The sequence below is a fragment of the Bactrocera tryoni genome, chromosome 1 (genome assembly GCF_016617805.1).
Source record: "Bactrocera tryoni isolate S06 chromosome 1, CSIRO_BtryS06_freeze2, whole genome shotgun sequence".
NCBI classification, from domain to species: domain Eukaryota; kingdom Metazoa; phylum Arthropoda; class Insecta; order Diptera; family Tephritidae; genus Bactrocera; species Bactrocera tryoni.
In genome coordinates this window covers 86,673,272-86,692,888 of record NC_052499.1, presented here as the reverse complement: position 1 = coordinate 86,692,888, position 19,617 = coordinate 86,673,272, and the positions used below count along the sequence as shown (strand labels likewise).

Sequence of the window (19,617 nt, the reverse complement as noted above, 5' to 3'; positions counted from 1 at the left end):
ATGGAACAATGAGCTGTACGAGATATACTTCGACATTGACATAGTACAGTGAATTAAGAGACACAGCTAAGCTGGATAGGTCATGTCGTCGGTATAGATGAAAACACTCCAGCTCTGAAAGTATTCGACGTAGTACTCGACGGAGGAAGTAGAGGAAGAGGAAGAGGAAGACGTCCACCCTGTTGGAAAGACCAGATGGAGAAGGACCTGGTTACACTTGGAATGACGAAGAAGAAGTTCACGTACATACATATATACAGACTGACAGACAGACCTGGCTAAATCGACTCAGCTCGTCAGTTTCAGCGTATTTATAACTAAATGTACTTTTTAGGGTCTCCAAAGTTTTCTTTTTGGGTGTAACTTCCTGGCAAACTTAGTACATTCTTTTCAGGGTATGAAAATTATTAACAACAAGAAAAAATCTGCTATGATATGTCTCTCTATGGTTTGTGGTATGGCTATCATAAAATATAAATTTACAAATAATTCACCAAAATTAGTTTAACGTTGAAAAAAAGCATTAATTTAATTAAAAACAAATTAGTTTTTAGTTTAAATTAATAACTTAATTATCAACGCGCATTTTTCCCCACGCTCACAAAAGGTGCACAGTCAACTTTATTTGATAACACTTCTTCCTACGCACTTTGGCCCGCGTCACCACCGTAGGGTTAAGGCGTCTATTCAAGTTTCATTGAGCGTCAGTCAGTCTAATGAGTATGCGAAAGCGTTGACTTGGTGATAGTTGATGTATATCTATTGTTTACTCCGCTTTTGGCGGCAGTTTCGCAGGTTTAAAATAACACACGGTTATCAAGCAGGTGCCGGCTACGATCAGCTGTGTGTTTGTGCGCCAACTTCGAATGAGGTTTAAAAAATTCAGCTAACATTCGAATACACAAATCTCATACAATGACAGAAAGTAGAGAGAGGCCGCACAAGGTGACATGAAGGCGATTGATTGGCCATTAAAGCTGTGTTTTATTAACCTAAGCTAATTAATTAAAGCATAAATTAAAGTGACGCTTATATGGGAGAAGCTAACGGTAATGCGTTGATAACCTAAAAAACGCTCGTAAAGTGGCGTTTTCGGGCCATTATCAAGCGAGTAAAACATAGTTAATCGAATGAGACACAAACATACACATGTATATACAGATATACATTCATGACATACATATGTAGTGCTTGGTTCTTGAATTGAAAACAGTTATGCAGATGAGGCGTCAGCGCGTGTGCTCGAGTTTGAATTTTGTCCAAACTTGTTTCGTAGCATCATAAGTTATGAAAGCTTTTTGCCGAAAAACAATTCTTAATTATGGAAATATTGATATACATACATATATGTATATAGGTATGCGTATGTATGTAAAGTTGTATGTATATATGCATATATATTCGAAGGTAACCGCATTACATAATGTTGTGCTTCTGCTACCATTTTGATTGTACTAAAAGTAGAATGCAGTTAGAGGTGATACCATAAATAACGGTACAAAAGTTAATTGCGGAGAGAAATCTTGATTTTGACATCAACCAAATGCACAGATAAAAGTTAAAGTGGTCAAAAATTAGAGCATGACGACATTATTTTGAAATCAAATAAACTTGTTTGTATTAATGTTTTTAATTGGCCGATTAGCACGATATATATGGCCGAGAGTCGGAATCTAACCGAACGCTTTTTTGGCTAACGAGTTAACGAGGATTATATGTGAGTTGCTTTGATCCATTTCGACCGTCCCCTTTTTTTAAAGAAAGACCAATGGGAAATGTTTATTATCGAAAGAGCATTCTTGAAGATGTTGGCAGCGGCTACGTCTCAAATAGTCCATCTATTGAGTCCAATTTTCAATGACTCGTCCGGACTTTCGACTGATAACTCGCGAGATGTTTTGGTGAAAGGCCTAAATCGAAGCGGAATTGTCCGTATAGTCTTTAGACTTTACATATTCCCACAAGAAAAAGTCTAACGGTGTGATATCACACGATCTTGGTGGCCAATCGACCGGCTCAAAACTTGAAATTATCTGCTCAATAAATCCATTGATTGATGCGATGTGTGGGAAGTGGCGCCGTCTTGTTAAAACAGAATGTCGCCGAGCGCAATAACGGTCGCCATTGACGGTTACGTACTCATCGACATCATTTTTAAAGAAATTTGTTTTTTTAATGAGATGACAGCTGTTTTGCTTATTTACATACCCATCCCCCGGAAATGGAACTTTTCAAGATCCAAGCGATGTCGCTTGGGAAGGTCGAACGGCTTCAGTTCTTTCACAAGCTTTATTTTGTACGCTTTCAATTTAAGATCTCGACGTAACAATTTGTAAAGTTCTGCATATGATTTTTAAAGTGGATGGAGAGTTAGACCTTCACTTGGCCAAGTGATTAGATATTCTCTAACTTCTTCCTTTTCCTTCTTCCTTTTCGCTGTTTGGCGCTAATTAGAAATTCAAGTGGAGCCAGGTCCTATTCCACTTGGTCTTTCCAACGGAGTGAAGGTCTTCCCCTTCCTCTGCTTTCCCCTGCGGGTACTTGCTGTTGGTGTTAATGCTGGTACCAAGAAGGCAACCAGACCCCTAAGCTTCGCTTCCTTATCCAGTAGAACTAACGGCACGGTTGTTGAGGCCAATGATATCAACACCATCGCCATAAAGTATTGTACCTTCTCTATTCAGCTCTGCAGCTCGAATTATTTTCTCGATCAGTAGATGGAAGTAGTTCCCCGATAGGGAGTTGCCTTGTCTGAAGCCTAGTTTGGTATCGAACCGCTCGGAGAGGTCCTTCCCGATTCTGACAGACGTTTTGGTGTTGCTCAACGTCAATTTACCCAGCCGCATTAGTTTTGCGGGGATATTAAATTCAGACATCGCGTCATAGAGGCAGTTCCTTTTCGGCTGTCGAAGTCGGCTTTAAAATCTACAAAGAGGTGGTGTGTATCTTCCTTTCACGGGGCATGGTGGATCTGGTCGATAGTAGATTTTTCAAGTCTAATGTCACACTGATAAGGTCCAATCAGTTTGTTGGCGATGGGCTTCAGTCTTTCAGTCAGATTGTGGATTGGGCAGAGCACACTTAAATTCGAATCGTCGGCCATACTTTCGTTCGACCATAATCTACAAAGAAGCTGATGACTGGGCAATTTTCAATATCGTTTTATGGGAAATCTGCTTGCATAGATTTACTAAATTTTTTTATAACAAAAAAAAGCGATTAAGAAGAATCAAGAAAATAAACGGTTATAATTGAATCACAACAAATGAAACGTGTCTTACAAGAACTCACGTCGTTTTTAACCTCATTTCAACTAGGAAAGTCGAAAATTTTTCAATCAAATATTCAATTTGATTTTATTATCGATCATAAGGTTGCAAACATGCCGCTTATCAGCGACTTATCTGATAATCCGAGCAAAACACTTCCGAAATGTTGAAAAACCAGTGTGTGCCGCAGCGGCCGTAACTAATAAGTTGTTAAATTTCGCATTATGCCGTTTTTATGGCGCCAATTAGCGAGCTCAGCTAAACGCCACGATGCTCGCAGTCCAATGCATACATATTTATGTGCTGAAACAAGAGCGAACAGCAATAAAAATACGGTGCAAAAATGAAGCAAAAATATTCGCCCACGCAAAGCGGAAGCGAAGTTCAGACTTTGTTTGAATACATCGTCATTCAACAGCTGCCACCGCACGGCTGCTTTATTCCAACGAAATGTCGTTTCTGTCAACATTTCTCGCCGCTTATAATTAAGCGCAAATGCAATTAATATTTCCACATTCACACTTCGCGCTTCCCAGGTGGCTCGGCATGTGCGGGCTTTAAATTTGCTTCAATCACTTAAAAATCTGGATGTGGCCTTAATAGCGGTAATTATTGAGAAAAAGTAAGAGTTGAAGCATTTAGCTATGATTTGTGGTATAAATGGTTTTTTTTTTTTTTGGTTTTTGTATTTTGTGTTTTTGATTTACTAAACGATTTATTTATACCAAAAGCAGGTTCACAGAGACATTAAAAATGTGTTAAAATATAAACCGGAAATTATGCAAATAACATAATTCTAGATACATATTGGTTCTTCTCGAATCGAATTTTACTAGAAGCTCTACGATATAAAAATCGATAAATAGAAACTAATGAGAAACAAGTTCGTTGATGATGTGCATTAAGTTCAGTTTCTAACACACAAACATGTTTAATTATAAAATAGGAATTGTAATCTCAATTACTGTTTAAAGGAGGAATTCGTACATAATTTTCACCCGTTGTAATATAATAAATGTCTTCAAAACAACGTCAAAAAATGGTCCTCCGAAGCTATAACGCCATTCACAAATACTAAATATGAGTTACAAGAACTTGCTTCCGATCGTTCACTTTGCAGAACAGCTGCATACTTTAGTTATTCAATCTGTGACGTCGCTTCACTATATGGGTTCTTGAAAAGTTCCAAGAAGATCCCACGTTTTCGAGCCAAATTTTGTTCAGCGGTTAGGCTCATTTTTGACTTAATGGGTTTGTAAGTAACCAAAATTTCAGCATTTGGAACGACGGGCAACCTGAAGAGATTCAAGGGCTGCCAATTCATCCAGAAAAAACACGATTTCGTGTGTTGGCCGATGGAATCATCGGTCCATATTTTCTCAAAAATGATGTCGAAGAGAACGTAACCGTCAATGGCGAACCTTATCGCGCTATGATAACCGACTGTTTGATGCCAGGTGAGCACGACCCACGTTTTGGGTCGGTCGATTGGCCAACAAGATCATGTGTTCTTGTGCGAAAATGTAAAGTCTAAAGTCTATGCATAAAGCCAACCTTAAGGGTATAAGCGACTACTCACCATACAATTCTATACAGAGTAAAGGACCAGTTTCACTAAAATTTGGCATAAAACCGCAGGTATTCATATTTAGTTTTCGTATCAAAATTTCCATACGACAGGAGGATAAAATTCATTGCAAAGCCACACAGTCTGATGCCATTCAATACGCTGTTATATTGGAAGAGACAAGGCTATAGTTAATAAAGTGGGGTAAGACTTGACCTTACTCGTTTCTGAAATAATAAATTTCTTATTCGAAAGTTTTTGCTGAAAAATTTACACAAATTACGAATGTATTTTATGCAATTATTTCAATCACCCGTGCATTGACTTGGATACTTCTACTTTGTGCGAATACCCCGCAGAGAAATCAGTTATTTACAAACAGTCCTAAAATTAATAATCAAACAGGGAATATTATTATAATATGTCAATTGTCAGATTTTGGCTAATATCACTTTAAACTGAGAATCAGTATTTAAATTTACATATTTTATTTGTCACTACATTATAATCTTCGAATTTCAAGCTATAGTGGTACTCTCAGCCTAAATGTATGCAATCTTTCTATTTATATCTGTAAACTGATTCAAATAGTGAATATACTATTCAATAAGACACATAAAAAGTCAATTTTGGTATATCCAAAGAAAAATTTACTTTGAAAATCGCATACAATAAATTGATGCTCGCTTAGGTATAAATGACATTTCACAGTAAACAAATCGAATAGTTTTACAGGGTGCACCATATTTTGCGTCAGTATGTAAACATGGAGAAATGTGGAAAAAACGGTTTTTACAAGGTGCGGTCCAAAGTAAACAGGACTTTTTGAATCTAGCGCCAACTGGTGGCGCCATCTATATATCGACTGGTGCGTTAGAATCTGCTATCTTTATCGATTGTTATTGCGTTTTAAGTGTCAGTATGTTTGTGTTATCGGTGCGAAAATAAGCTTCGAACTAAGAGCCAACATTAAATTTTGTTTTAAAATTGGTAAAACTTTTACCGAAACGTTTCAATTGATGAAACATGTTTGTGGCGATGATTGCATATCCCATAGCAGAGTGCACGAGCGGTTTCAACGTTTTCAAAGTGGTCGTCAGGACATAAATGACGATCAACATTTCCGTGATCACCGGAAATTCCATCGAAACAGTGCGTGAATTCATCAAAAATCTGCCTAAATCAACATTGAAATTCATGAAAATGGAATTGAACAACTCCAAAACATCGATTTATCGCATTTTGACCGAACATTTGGGCTTACGAAAGGTGTGTGCACGGTTTGTTCCGCACAAATTGACTGACGACCAAAAATTGCTCAGAATCCAACATTCTAACGACGCTTGTGACCGATTATTTGACCAAAATCACCTTTTAACGATTAACCACTCCCCGTATTCACCTGATATGGCACGGTGCGACCTTTTTCTTTTCAGAAAAATGCATTTGCCCATGAAAGGGAAGCGTTATGTAGACGTAGAGGCCATTGGAAAGGCTTGCACCGGCATACTGGCGGCCATACCGGCCAACGAGCTAAAAAACTCGTTCGACATGCTTTTGGACCGTGCAAAAAGCAGTATTGAAGCAGAAGGAGACTATTTTGAATAAAATAAATTGATTTTGCCGAACAAACCACTTGTTTTTTTAAGTCCTGTTTACTTTGGAACGCACCTTGTATGTTTATTTTTATTTTATTTAGCCTAGCAATATATGTAATTGGGATTATTTTGAATAAAACATCTACCAAGAACCCGTCTTTATGGGTCACAGAATTAAAAAAAAAAACTGTTAAGTGGTTTCCATAATCTTTTCGCGCTTCTTGTGCTCGTCTATCTATACTTCGGAGATTGCTTTTGTATACTTTGCTCTTCATTGATAAATTCGAAGGGTCTTCAAATAACCCCACAAGAAGAAGTCGGGGGGATTTAAATCTGTAACTCTTTTTGAATCAGGCATGTATTATATTTCCGTAGCAAACTCTTCGAGTGACGTATTGCTGATCCAACATCTTTCAATAACGATTTTCATCAACTGTTTCGACTAATAATGGGTTTAACATAAATGCTGGTCAAAACGCCCACTTTGTGGTTAGGTAATGACGGTTTATGGATCTCGAACGAATTTTTTGCTTTCCAAATTTCGTAGGTAGTTTGTAATGAGAATCTGAGATATGCAGGTAGATTTAATATATATTAGGGTGATCTAACCTAACCTCGAAGGTTTCCTACTTTTTTAATGAAAAAACACATACAATTTCAAATGTTGGCCGCGGCTACCGACGTTAGCTCCAAGATCTGAATCGAAGCGTCATTGTCCCCATAGACTTTACATATTCTCACAGGAAAAAGTCGACCGGCCCAAAACGTGAACCGAAGGAAAAAGTATCACTACTTGGATCACTCGTTATAACCGAATGGCTTTATGAAAGGTAAAGCGTAACTATTTTTACGATTTTCTTCGATGAAAAGGGCACCTGTTAGAATAGTAGAAGTCGAAGTTATACAGTGTTATTATACCGATCTAAAAGATGACACACCCTGTATAAATACAGAAAATGTAAAGAACCGAGTGATGACAGTAATTGCTCAGCTTTGTGCAATACAGAGTATACAATTAAAATACAGTTAGTCTGAAGTGACATAAAATCAAGCTAACCAGGTCTTAAAACCAGTCGACAACAATACTTCGCGAGCGCACAGCATACATTAACTAAAGTGAGTAATCGAAGTGCATTTACATTGAAAAAATAGAGCTGGTAATGACTCCTCTCACGGTTCGCACAATTCTGATGGCGAGCATCTGCGCACCCTGTAAGGATGCTCGAGTCAATGGCTCCAGTGCAATTTTATAGTTAACGGCAATTTCGGAGATTTCCGATTCGCAGTGGTTTACAACTTTTAATGAAAGAAATGTTTATTCACTTTTTGTCTAAGTGAATAGAACCACAAGAACCACAGTAGCTTGTTGTGTTGGAATATTAGAAAATTAATTATTTTATTTCGAAATTTTTAATAACAAACTATTCTATAATCTATTTTAAACATATAAAATTAACCAAGATGGCTACTACCATGAAAGTACCCTCTACAAAGTCTGACTTTATACTGATGTACAGTTACTTTAAATATGAGGGTTTAGGATAATAAATAATTCGAATCATTCGAGTATCTTTTCGGTCTTGTCCTGGCCTTGCTTCTATCGATAACATTATGATATGCAAATTGAACTAGAACGGGATCAGTGCGGCACTATTGCGATTTGCTGCGGGACACAAACGAATGCAAGTACATACGGAAGTTTGGATCAGGCTTGAATGCTGGTATACGCCGCTGCAATGCAAATGGACAAACACAATCTTACACATGCAAAAGTTCAAGTGCTGCGGTATTTGGAATTCACTTACCGAGTTGTGTGCCGACAATCACCGGACAGACATGCTGCTTGCTGCGATAATCGTATTCATGGTACCCATTCAGCTGCGTCCAATAAAGCAAGGCATTCGTCGGCAGCGTGATGCCCAATTCCAACTGCGGAAAGACAATAGCGCCCCCCAACTTGGCTGTTTGCAGCTGCAAATGAGAATTGTAGAGCATAATTGATTTAGCCACATTTGATTCCCGCCCATCCATATGTCACTCACATTGAGCAGAACATTCGCCATGATTTCTGTTGTCGCTGGCAGCAGCGCGGCTGTGTGCACGTCATCTTCGAACGTCCAACGCTCCATTTGCCAATGTAGCCAATTGCAAGCGCTCCGTGGTGCTCTTGCGCTTTAGTAGCTTTGCTACAGCTGCCTCATCGCCGTCATCCGCATCGGCGATAATCTGCTGCAAGTCGCTGATTTCCTGTGCGCTCAACACGTTGTGATATATGGCGATGTAGGGATCCAGGCTTAGGAGCTCCACTTGGAGTGGTTGCAGCAGCAGCTCAGGCAGATTACCGTAAATCAGGCGACAATCTGGTGCGCTGCCGCTAAATGCGCCGCTGCTGCTGGCGGCGTCGATGTTTGTTGCCGCACGGCAAATCTCTCCAATCAGCAATTCTCCAACAGATTTGTCACTTTGCTTCAATGAAAGGAAAATATGTTCAAATTTTATGTATTATTCTTTGGCGAGAGATTTACTTGGAGTATTGAATAGAAAGTGGGAATGGAAGCGCTATTAGTACTTTCAAGTGGAAGAAAGCACTTAGGTTTGTTTTTTGAGCTAAAGTTCTTTGCTGAATGTAAATGTGAATGAAGATTAAGGTGGTTTTAGTTTCATGAAAAAGAGAGGTTAAGGAATTTTTTTAATCGGTATCGGAGAAAAATTGATATTGATTTGGTTCTACCTTTTAGACCAGAAATCTATCGATGGTTTGAGCTGAGTTTCTTTCTCCTAAAACCTGAATTCGAAAAGTTTCTCGGAATTATCCCGAAGTTCAGTAAATTCGATCGCCTATGCACTTACCGCTTTATTTCCTTTGCTCTGCCTCGACATTTTTTTGAATTTTTTCGTGGATTTTCTAAGTTTTTTTTCCACTCGTGTCTTGGTTTTAAGCAGGTTTTTATTTTTTGGATGTTTCTTCAATAGTGTGTTGATGATGTCGAGCGCGCTATCTAGATTACCTGAAATGAGAGAAAGAAGCTTTAAACACTTATTTGCATACTTTTTAATAGAATTGTAAGATCTAACTCATCAAGTCAGAATTCAATTTATATACTGTAGATCCAATAATAAATATTTAAGCAAAAATTTGCTTCACACACTTCCACCGGCATCTACTCACCCATATTGGACTCGATTATAGACAGCGCTTCCATAATCTGCAAGCGCGCACTCTCCAACTCCGCACTGCGCCACTCGGTTGAGGACATGCCTTCTGTGGCATTTGCCGCCGTCATTGACGCGCCAGCTACAGCAGGCAACTTCCCCAGCGCCACTTCCATCCAAAATTTCGCAATCATAAAGTCGCCATTTTGCACTGATTTACGACCAATTTCCAGACAATCGCTCCAGGACATGGCTGCGCTGCGGGGTAGAAGAAATGCGCTGCAAATACTTGTCTACTAATAACAGCAATCATTTTCAAAGAAATGCCGAAAGCGAATTGCTTTAAGATACCTTTTTATTGGTGTTGTTGTTACATGCACCAACGATTTGTAGGCGACGACTTACCCCAACTTTATGCCGTTCACCTCACCCACAGCCAAACGCTCTGGCTCCAGTTGGTAGGCACCCTGAATTCGCAGCAGGTTAAGGGCTGCCTCATCGAAATCACTTTCGCTCGGGAATTTCAACGACTTCCTGGTGAATGTCAGATTTTTAACGATTTCTGTTGGCATTAAACGGAGGAAAACAACGACATTTTTAGAATATTTGCAATAGCTGTGTGTATGTGTGAGTTGGATACTCGCAGAAACTGCGTTGACGGTGACAATGACAGAGGAATCTCCGTTCTGCATTAACATTGATTGACAATCGAAGTTCGTTCGAATTGTCGACGTGTCGGAATGCCAAACGGACAATGCAAGTGGAAGGACTCACCTGTTGTGCTGTCAATATTGTGAGCATATTGCCGCAGCATCTGCCAGTCGGATGTGAAGCGCTTCAGAATGGTCAACGCATTCAGGGGATTACTCACATATTTGTGCATGTCAGCGGCGGCCACATCGTTGATGGCTCTGATTTCATTTGTTTTGCTAAGCGAAAATGAAAAATATGAGAATGAGTGTGGGTGCGAGAAAAAGTGAGTAAAGTCTTTGGTCATTGAAATTAAGGGTAATTTCTATGAGTCTATCAAAAATATTGAATTGAGATCAACGTCAAAATAAGATCTATAAAATTCTTATTGTAGAATGTTTCTTTATCTTATCAATTGTTCCCGACTTCATGTCTCAAAAAGTTGGCAAAGTTTGGGGCGAGCAATAGAATCTGGGGCATTCGATCATTGTTACCCAAAGAATACTTCATAAAAACGTAATCATCGTGCTCAGCAGTTCTCAATCATTTGCTAGTTTTATCTCATACAATGAACCGGTGCCGTTACTCACCTCTTTATAACATCGACTTTCTGCTGCAGTGCTTCGATATACCGCCGGAGTGTGTCCGTTAATACCGCCTGTGTATTCAAATACTCAACCATTAGATATCGATCGTCCATCGTAGTTGTAGCGGTTTGCGTCGCCGCTGAGCCGAAAGCGAAGATCAACAAAGTTATTAGCATAACCAGCAACAACGCAAACGAAGAGGTTGGACTAACTGCTGTTGCTTTGAGGCGAACTGATTTCTGTGTTGGTGTGTTTGAGAGTTTACTAAAGGTCAATGACATCGCTGCAAGCTGCCGGCTTTTCATTGCTGTAACAAAGTTGTAAAGGCGGCCCAAGGTCTGTTGGTATGGTAATCTTAACTGGTCACTATGGAACTCTAGCTGCTTGGCTAAATGTAACATAAACAAATGTGTTCGGTCAATTTTGTATAAAAACGAGACTTGGTTTGCTTTGTTCTCCTCGTACACACTTTATAGATGATGGTCGTTTGAAAGCTTCTCACAAACTGAGCTGTAAATGCTTAAGAATGCTAGTTTAACTAAGATCCGTTGCGGTTTTAAAAGCTCTCGGAAGGCAATTAGCTGTGTTGTTTTTGTATTTTCTTTAAACACGGTTCATTTCAGGGCAGAATGAAATGAAAAAAATTGTTTGTTGATGGTGCAGGCGATTGAAGCGATGCTAAACGGTGATGAAGACCTAGTCAGCAGGCATCTTCCTTAATCATGTGTGATGCTTGCACTTTCGCATGTTTTAGCGATCTTCTCTGCTACAAACGGAGACTGCAGAGAAAACATACTCGATGTTATGTTTAAAGGTTAATAGGAGATTGTTGTTGGATTTTGGAAATTTCATTTAACTTCGAAAGAGTTCGTGAGATAAAAAACTAACTGAGAAGTATTGCCACCATTCGTTAACAGTTAGAAGAATTACGTACTTTTTAACGTTTTGAACAACTTTTTGGTGGAGAGTTATTCACTAATTAGAAAAGTCGTTGAGTCAGTTATTTCAAACAGAAAGTTTCACTCTTAAGTTTACGAATACGGATAGATTGGAATTTGCTGCTTGTGCTATTTAAAGGATACAATGTTTTTGAGGTTGCCGAAATCACTGATTTAAAAAATCATTCAAAAATTATTTGACTAAGATCTCACACTATATGTATATAGATCCAAGGCTTTTGAATTTGGCTAATAACCAAATAGAAATAGAGCTAACCGAACAATAACATCCATTGCTGTCGTATCTACATATTCTTGGTAAGTTCTGTATACATATATGTACATAAATGTGTATGTATGCGTCTAAAATATCGCGAGGAAGTAATTTTTCGATGTTTTCCTAAATTAATTTGGTGTACCTTTCAACAGCAAAAGTAATCAAAAATGTAATTTAATGATAACGAAGAGCAGCTCACTTGTGGTGTCTATAAATTTGGATCGGCATACACTAAGCTACAACGAAAAGTATATAATTACTTCGGGTGCAGAATTTTAGAATGTTATGCAAGCCCACTAAATATGCTCATAGCTTGGCACGAGCTATTATATGCCAAATAATTACCACAAAGTACTTATGTATATTAATTTGCGGATTACGACAATGCGAACGAGACATCTGGGAAGTATGTGCTATGGTGGTATCAGCAGATTACTGATTTGGCATGAAAATATTGAGCGGGCGCGATAAAAATCTACTAAAATGTATTTGTTATTGTCAGTACAAAGTGTATTTTGACATTTGCTGAAATTGCAAATATTGGGTAGTCGAAAAAGTATTTTCGTATTTTCTATAGATGTCGTTACGGTAGTATACTTCCAGTGCTACCAATCACATTGTGTTATACCATATAGTGTTAGAAAGATGAGATTAGCCTTCATTTAAGCAGAAAAGTCAAATTCGCGAAGTTAAAAAAAAGTTACAGGTGTTTAAAAATGAGTGAAAATAATGAAGAAATTCGCTATATTTTGAAAGTTTTTATAAAAAAGGAAAGAATGCCACGTAAACCACCAATGAAGTTTGTGAAGTTGTTGAAGCATAACAATGGTTCGCTCGCTTCCCTTCTCGAAATATCGATGTGAAAGATGCACTTTCCTTTGGTCGACCTATCGTTGAAAAAGTCGATGAAATTATGGAAAAAATTGACCAGGACCATCACATAAGCAGCTATGACCTAGCTAAGAAACTTTCACATTTATCAAAAGATTTTGAACCATTAAAAAAAGACTGGCTACAAAAAAAGCACGATGTTTGGGTACCACATGAATTGACTGTGAAAAATTTAATGAATCGAATCCACATCTGCAATTCTTTGATGAACAGGAAACGAAAAGGTTTTGTGGAGTGTTTGGTGGGTTTGGAAAGGAATCATCTACTATGAGCTGCTCCAGCCTGGTCGAACGACTGATTCTACATTTTGCTGTCAACAACTGATGAGATTGAAGCAAACAGTCGAAAATAAACGGATTTTCCATCAGGACAACGCTAGACCAAACACATCTTTAATGGCTCGGCAAAAAACTGGGAGAGCTTGACTGGGAAGTTTTGATGCATCCACCATATAGCCCTGACCTTGCACCATCGGATTACCATTTGTTTCGGTCAATGGAAAACTCCCTTAATGGAGTAAAGTTGGTTTCAAGAGAAGCCTGTGAAAATTACTTATCGCAGTTTTTCGTCGAGACACCAGAAAAGTTTTACACTGATGGAATAATGTCTTTAGCGGAAAAATGGCATGTGGTTGACCAAAATGGTGCATATATAGTTCATTAAAATTCATTATAAATATAAAAAAAGTAAGTTGAAATTTTATTAGAAATACGAAAAGACTTTTTCGATTACGCTATATATTGTTCATATTTGAAATCTTAATAATATTGAAATAAGAAACCCTCTTTTGTTTCCTTAATTTTTCTAATTACTAATTACTGAACAAATTAATCATATTTTGGCGTGCTAAACCTATTTCTTTAAATTGTAAAACAAGTTTTAAAACAATCTCTGGTGTTCTTTTATTGTTCACGCTTATTTATTTCTTCTTCATTAGCTCAGTCATTAGAATTATTTCCAGCAGAAAACTTTCTTTTGTCGCCTAGTGTTTTTTAGTGCTGCGTGTACATATCGACATGCTTTTAGACAAGCATATTACTTTTCACTTGTGCTGTGTCGGTGTCAGTAAAAAAAATTTGAATGTTGTTAGGCTCATTTACTATTTGTCTACGTGACTAAGAGTAGATAATTCTTAGTTTTTTTTGGTTTTTTCTGTGTTGTTTAAAGTTGTTTAATTATTACAAATACTCTAAATCAACTCGTGAGATGCAGTGCCCATACACACACATACAGAATTCGGGGATATTGATAAATATAACAAAAAATCTTTCTTTAGGTGACTTGTGGTTGGATGCCAGGCTATTGAAAACAGCTGTCAAATGCATTGGGTTCAAAAGGCAATGAGCCGAAAAAGAGCGCACATATGTATGTACATAACTGTATATATAAACAATGCAGCTGTGTAAATATTTTATAAAATACCTTCATTTATACACATACATATGTACATATAACATAATGGAATACATGCAATTTTTGTTTGTGGAAGTGTATCGTTACCTATAATAAAAAAAAAACGTATCATTAAAAAATTGAAATTGAGTTTTTTTACTACTATGCTAGTGCTTACGATGCACTACATCATATTACATATACATATATATGTAGCATAAAATTGTCAGCTTCCGCCGTCAGATATAACCAATATGTAACCAAAACTCAAATTTTGTTTCAATATGAGTGTTTTCTCTTATATCGATTTTCCTTCGCCTGTAATATTATGAAAAGTGTTGTTATGTTATTTTGCATTTTAGGTGAGGGTATGCTTGTTTTTAAATAAGAACACCGCAAAAAAGAGAAAAAACTTAATGAGAAACAATTTGTAAAATTTTTTCTTTTTAATTTTACCCAAACACACACGTACACACAATTTTTAGTTACAAACATTTTATTTTATTTGAAAAAAATCACTTAAATTATGCAATGCTCAGCTCTTCGTTTCTGTACAAATCCTTCCATTGTATCGATTTATGACCATCCTTCTTTTTACCACAAGGCCGGAGAAATTCCTGTCCAGTTGCGTGGAACCACTCGTTGCAGACTGGTGAAATAAGAAAAACATATTTTAAATTATAGGCTTTCTATATTTTTCTATATAGCTCTAGTCCCTTTAGTTAGACATATTTATTTCAAAGGCCCCATAAAATCATTTGAGCAAAGTTTGAAGACAATGAAGTTAATTTTATGGTACAAGGAAGCAATGCGACGACAAAAACTAATTGAGTTCAATGTAAAGATTATGTATGTTTTCGCTTTTTCTAATCCACATCACAAGTTTATATTTTCCAGGCTTCAAAATACTTTAAAATCACCTAATCTAACAAATTCATATTAACTACTTTCGTTCTTTCTGAACTTGGCTTTCTGTACCATGCTAACTTAAAATTATTAGTACATACTTACTCCACTTTGAGCCCACCATCACCGGACAACCGCCATGTTTCGTGCGATAATCCAGTTCCAGCGACTTGTGTAAATTGTACCAAACGATCATGCTGCCCCTAACGGGGGGCGCAGTTAAGCGCAGATAGGGGAAGGCGGTGGCACCACCCAGTTCCACATCGTTGATCTATATCGTATAAGGAGAGAAAGGAGAGTGCAATCATACATATTTAATATAATAATAATTCTTCGAAATTGAAAACTTACATAAAATAATGCGGTTGCTATGCGATTTCCTTGACCCCCATACTCATCTGTTTCTAACATCTAACAAGACAATTATTCAGCGTAAAGAAGATATGAATGATAACAAATTGTATAATAATCACCTCCGAGAAGTCATAGTGAGCGCCGTAATGTCCTCCAATGCCATAATTGGCTACTTGTAAATGCTCGCCGGATTCCAAAGACAGACCCGTTGCATCTCTTAAGCGTTGCGCGATGTTATTCAAAAATGGGTGTACCTTAAAGTCGAGCCAAGTATTTTGACTTGTACGCACGTCCGAGTAAGTTGAGTTCTCTAGATCGCCGACCATCGATCGCTCTACATAGTCTTCGGTTGCATTTAATATTCGTTCGATTTCTTTCTCAAATATGCTTTCATGGTAGTATGCAATTGATGGATCGAGGTTCAGCTCCTCCTTCTTGAAGGGCGCTATAAAACGGAAGGGCACATTGTTGTGCACATAACGGCAGCGTAGACGACGTTTTTCGCGCGGTGTTTGTTGCAGCTCACCATTGCATGTCTTGTCGAAGAGCACGTCGAGTTCGGTGCGCTGAGAGTGAGAGGCAATTGTGAGAAAACACACAAATCCAAAAACAAATTATATATTTATACCCGCAGATATTTTTTAGACTCGTCCTCATTTGAGATGGCATAACGCTCCTCAAGTGCCTTATTAGAGTAGATCGACCTATTGCGCAAACCATGCACATTGTTGGGATCTTGAGCCAAGAGTTCTTCATTGAAAAGCAAAGCCAGCTTGCTCTTACCTGTAAATATTCATAGACAAAGCGCTAGTTTTCTACTTAAATCAAATTTTCACTGTTGCACAACAATTCACCTAAGTAAAACATGGTAATCGATAGCTGCTCCAGTATCTGCACGTCGCTGATCTGTCCTATAAACTCCTGCGGTTCGTATGACTCTTGCATTTCCTCGGCCAAACGTATGCGCGCCTGTATAAGCCACTCAGCTGCGTACTTTAGCTCTCCTGCTGAATACAAGTTGCGGCCTAGCCAAAAGCACTCGCTCGCCGTAAAATTAGAAGACAAGTTCATTTCCATTAGGTCGCCCGCAGCCACATCAATGGTTTCTTGCTGGTAGGTGCGCTGTAAACGCGCCAAACCTTTGCTGGCACCCAACAAATCTTCATCGGTGGGAAGCTTAAATCCGTCCTTCTTTTCCAGTGCAGTGATATTTGCAATATATTCTATTCTCAAGGGATACAAAACTTATTGCTGATCTTCGCGTTGTGTAAAGCGTTGACTCACCTTGTGCGGGTTGCTCCGCAAGCACAGTCTTGTTTAAGTTCTGCCAATCGATCACAAAGCGACGAATAATCTTATACGCATTCAGTGGATTGGAGTAGTGTTCATAGAAGTCATCTTCAGCCTCTTGCGAAACCTGCTCCAACTCATTCAGTGTTCTATGAGAATAATGAAGGCATTTTACACGATCCATTGCCACGTTTTTGAATTTGCTTTATTTGCAACTTACTCATTGACTTGTCGACTAATTGCCTCCATTTTCTCCATATATGCTTCCAGATATGTAATCGCTTTCATTTCTAACTCCAGCAGATCGAATAGACTTATGACGGATGTATAGTAATCTCCACTCACATTGCAGCTAAAAACAGTGAGCAGAGCTAAAACTATGAACTGTTGAGGCTTCATTGTCAGAGACCAATCTTCAGCAATTGCCTCGTTGGCTTTAAAAATATAACTGAAATGGTATTCAACCAACTTACTGCATTTCGGTTTTCGTGGCCGAAAGTAGTTCGAAACACGAAAAGTCCCTGTTTACACAAGTGTTGAAAAACTGCCGGCCCAGCGAGTACGGAAGAGTAATGTATATTTTAACTTGCATAAGGAAAACAAGAAAACGTTCTTCATTAATATTTACTTAATTTTGACTCTTTTTATTAATATCTTTTATGACTCGTTGCAATGCAAAATATTCCAGCTTATTACTGAAGATTGTGTTTAATTATTTGAAGGAGGTGTCGGTATTTGCTCTGTAGATGGCGTCGTATATTAAACTGCAGCTGAATGAGCGAGCGAGGAACAGTTTCTTCGTTTATTGTTGGGTCGATATTCTTCTGCTGTTGTGGAACCTTCGTAACCGCCGAAAACTGAGTCATCCGACAATGCGAAATGATTTCGATAAAATTCAAGTGAAACCTGGGACATTTGTGCCAGCTAGTATTAACCGTGTTTGTATTCAGACCATTGACATGATAATGAAGTGGTGTTACTTGAAAATTCAAAAAGTGCAATGGCCGAATGCCAACGGAGCGGTGGTCTTCATCTTCAGCTGATTCCTCCGCGGCGGGTACTGCGTCGAATACTTTCAGAGCTGGACTGTTTTCATCCATACGAACGACATGACCTCTCATCGTTCTACCGAATGCGGTATTAGTCGCTGCCAGTGCGTAAAGAACCATAAGTCTTCCGCAGAATCTTTTTCTTGAAAACTCGTAATGTCGACTCATTAGATGTTGTCATCGTCCATGCCTCCACATCATATAGCAGGACGGAAATAATGAGACTTACAGAGTTTGATTTTTGTTCGTCTAGAGAGGACTTTACTTCTCAATTTCGAGGCTGACATTGTTGTTGGTGTTAATACTGGTTCAAGATAGGCGAAATTATCTACGACTTCCAAATTTTTTGTCTTGCCCTCGTTCACTACTACTACCTATATACTTCGCTTCCTTGTCTAGTCTGGAGAAAGCAGAACTAACGGCGCAGTTCTTGAGGCCAATGATATCAATATCATCAACGTACGGCAGCAGCTGTACAGAAGATGGTACCTTCTCTATTTAGTTCTGCAGGTCGATTTTTTTTTTCTCCAGCAATAGATTGAAGAAGTCACACGAAAGAAAGTCGTCTTGTATGAAACCTCGTTTGATATCGAACGGCTTGGGGAGGTTCTTCCCGATCCTGACGGAGCTTTTGGTGTTGCTCAACGTCAGTGTACACAATCGTAGGGTAAGCTTTCATCCGACCATATTCTAGATGGAAGCTGATGCACGCTAATTATCAGTTCTACGCTCGGCCGAAAATCCATTGGCTTTGTTGTTCCTCAGACTATACATATGCATAAGTATGTTTAAAACTAGGAAACCTTACAGTACTCGGTACAAAACCACAAACAACTCGATAAATTTAAAAATTTTAATGAAACAAATAAATTTTGGCCCATTCTCTTGCAGAGACTTCGAAGAAGAGTTTATAGTATTACTATGCTCCTGTGAAAGCTATATCTTCACATTTATTGATCCAAAAAAATTTGGACGTTTCAACTTTACAGATAACAATTGTAATTGTTGAGCTCAAAATCTGCATAAAAACTCATTATTTAATCATTATTTCAAAGTAAAAATGATAGAAGAATCTGCTTATAGACCGAAATCTGAACGAGAAGTGGTTAAGTAAAACCAACGATTTGTTTCTTATAAGTTATCAACAATACATACACACATATTCCATTTGGCATTCTAACGCTATAAATATAGAGAGGAGAAAAGTAATCGGGCCCATACGACTCTTTGTCAGCACTTCTTCAAAGGTTATGCCATCGGAGGCTAATCAATGTGCATTTTTGCACGCACCGGCACTACTTCGTACTTTTTGAACAAGCGGAACAGCAACAAGAAAAGAACATAATGATATTAAAGAGCAACACAACTCAGCTGATAAGCAAACTTTTATCAAAGCATAACCTCACTTCCACCTAAGGCCGCGGCATTGACGCAGAGGCGTTTCAAGAGATAAAATGACGAGTCAACTTATTTTGATGCTACACCCATATTATCATATCAGTTAATAGTGTTTGCTAGACAAACGCAATGTAATACCGGATGGCAGCAACGAGCAAGCGCCCACTCGGCACCCTGCTGAACCGTCAATGTGATCTTCCTCAACTTTAATTATTTTGATTTACCTGAGCAACATTTTGGTGATAAACAAACTGAAAA

At 38.2% G+C, this 19,617-nt stretch overlaps 2 protein-coding genes across 2 annotated transcripts; both read right to left on the bottom strand.

Annotated features, from left to right (window-relative positions):
• Positions 1-8,139: 8,139 nt before the first annotated feature.
• On the bottom strand, positions 8,140-10,959 carry LOC120782325 (prolyl 4-hydroxylase subunit alpha-2). Its single transcript, XM_040114546.1, is given in 9 exon segments — positions 8,140-8,165; positions 8,240-8,405; positions 8,477-8,570; positions 8,572-8,900; positions 9,285-9,442; positions 9,604-9,845; positions 9,993-10,149; positions 10,362-10,516; positions 10,868-10,959. Coding segments are annotated over 9 exon segments (1,419 nt in total).
• Positions 10,960-14,886: 3,927 nt separating this feature from the next.
• On the bottom strand, positions 14,887-19,594 carry LOC120779535 (prolyl 4-hydroxylase subunit alpha-2-like). The gene is made up of 9 exons (XM_040111896.1): positions 19,584-19,594; positions 17,133-17,384; positions 16,907-17,061; positions 16,477-16,845; positions 16,251-16,405; positions 15,742-16,188; positions 15,620-15,679; positions 15,374-15,539; positions 14,887-15,011 (listed from the first exon to the last, which is right to left on the bottom strand). Exons 1-9 carry the CDS (start codon positions 19,592-19,594, stop codon positions 14,887-14,889), a joined length of 1,740 nt encoding a protein of 579 aa, XP_039967830.1.
• Positions 19,595-19,617: the final 23 nt, after the last annotated feature.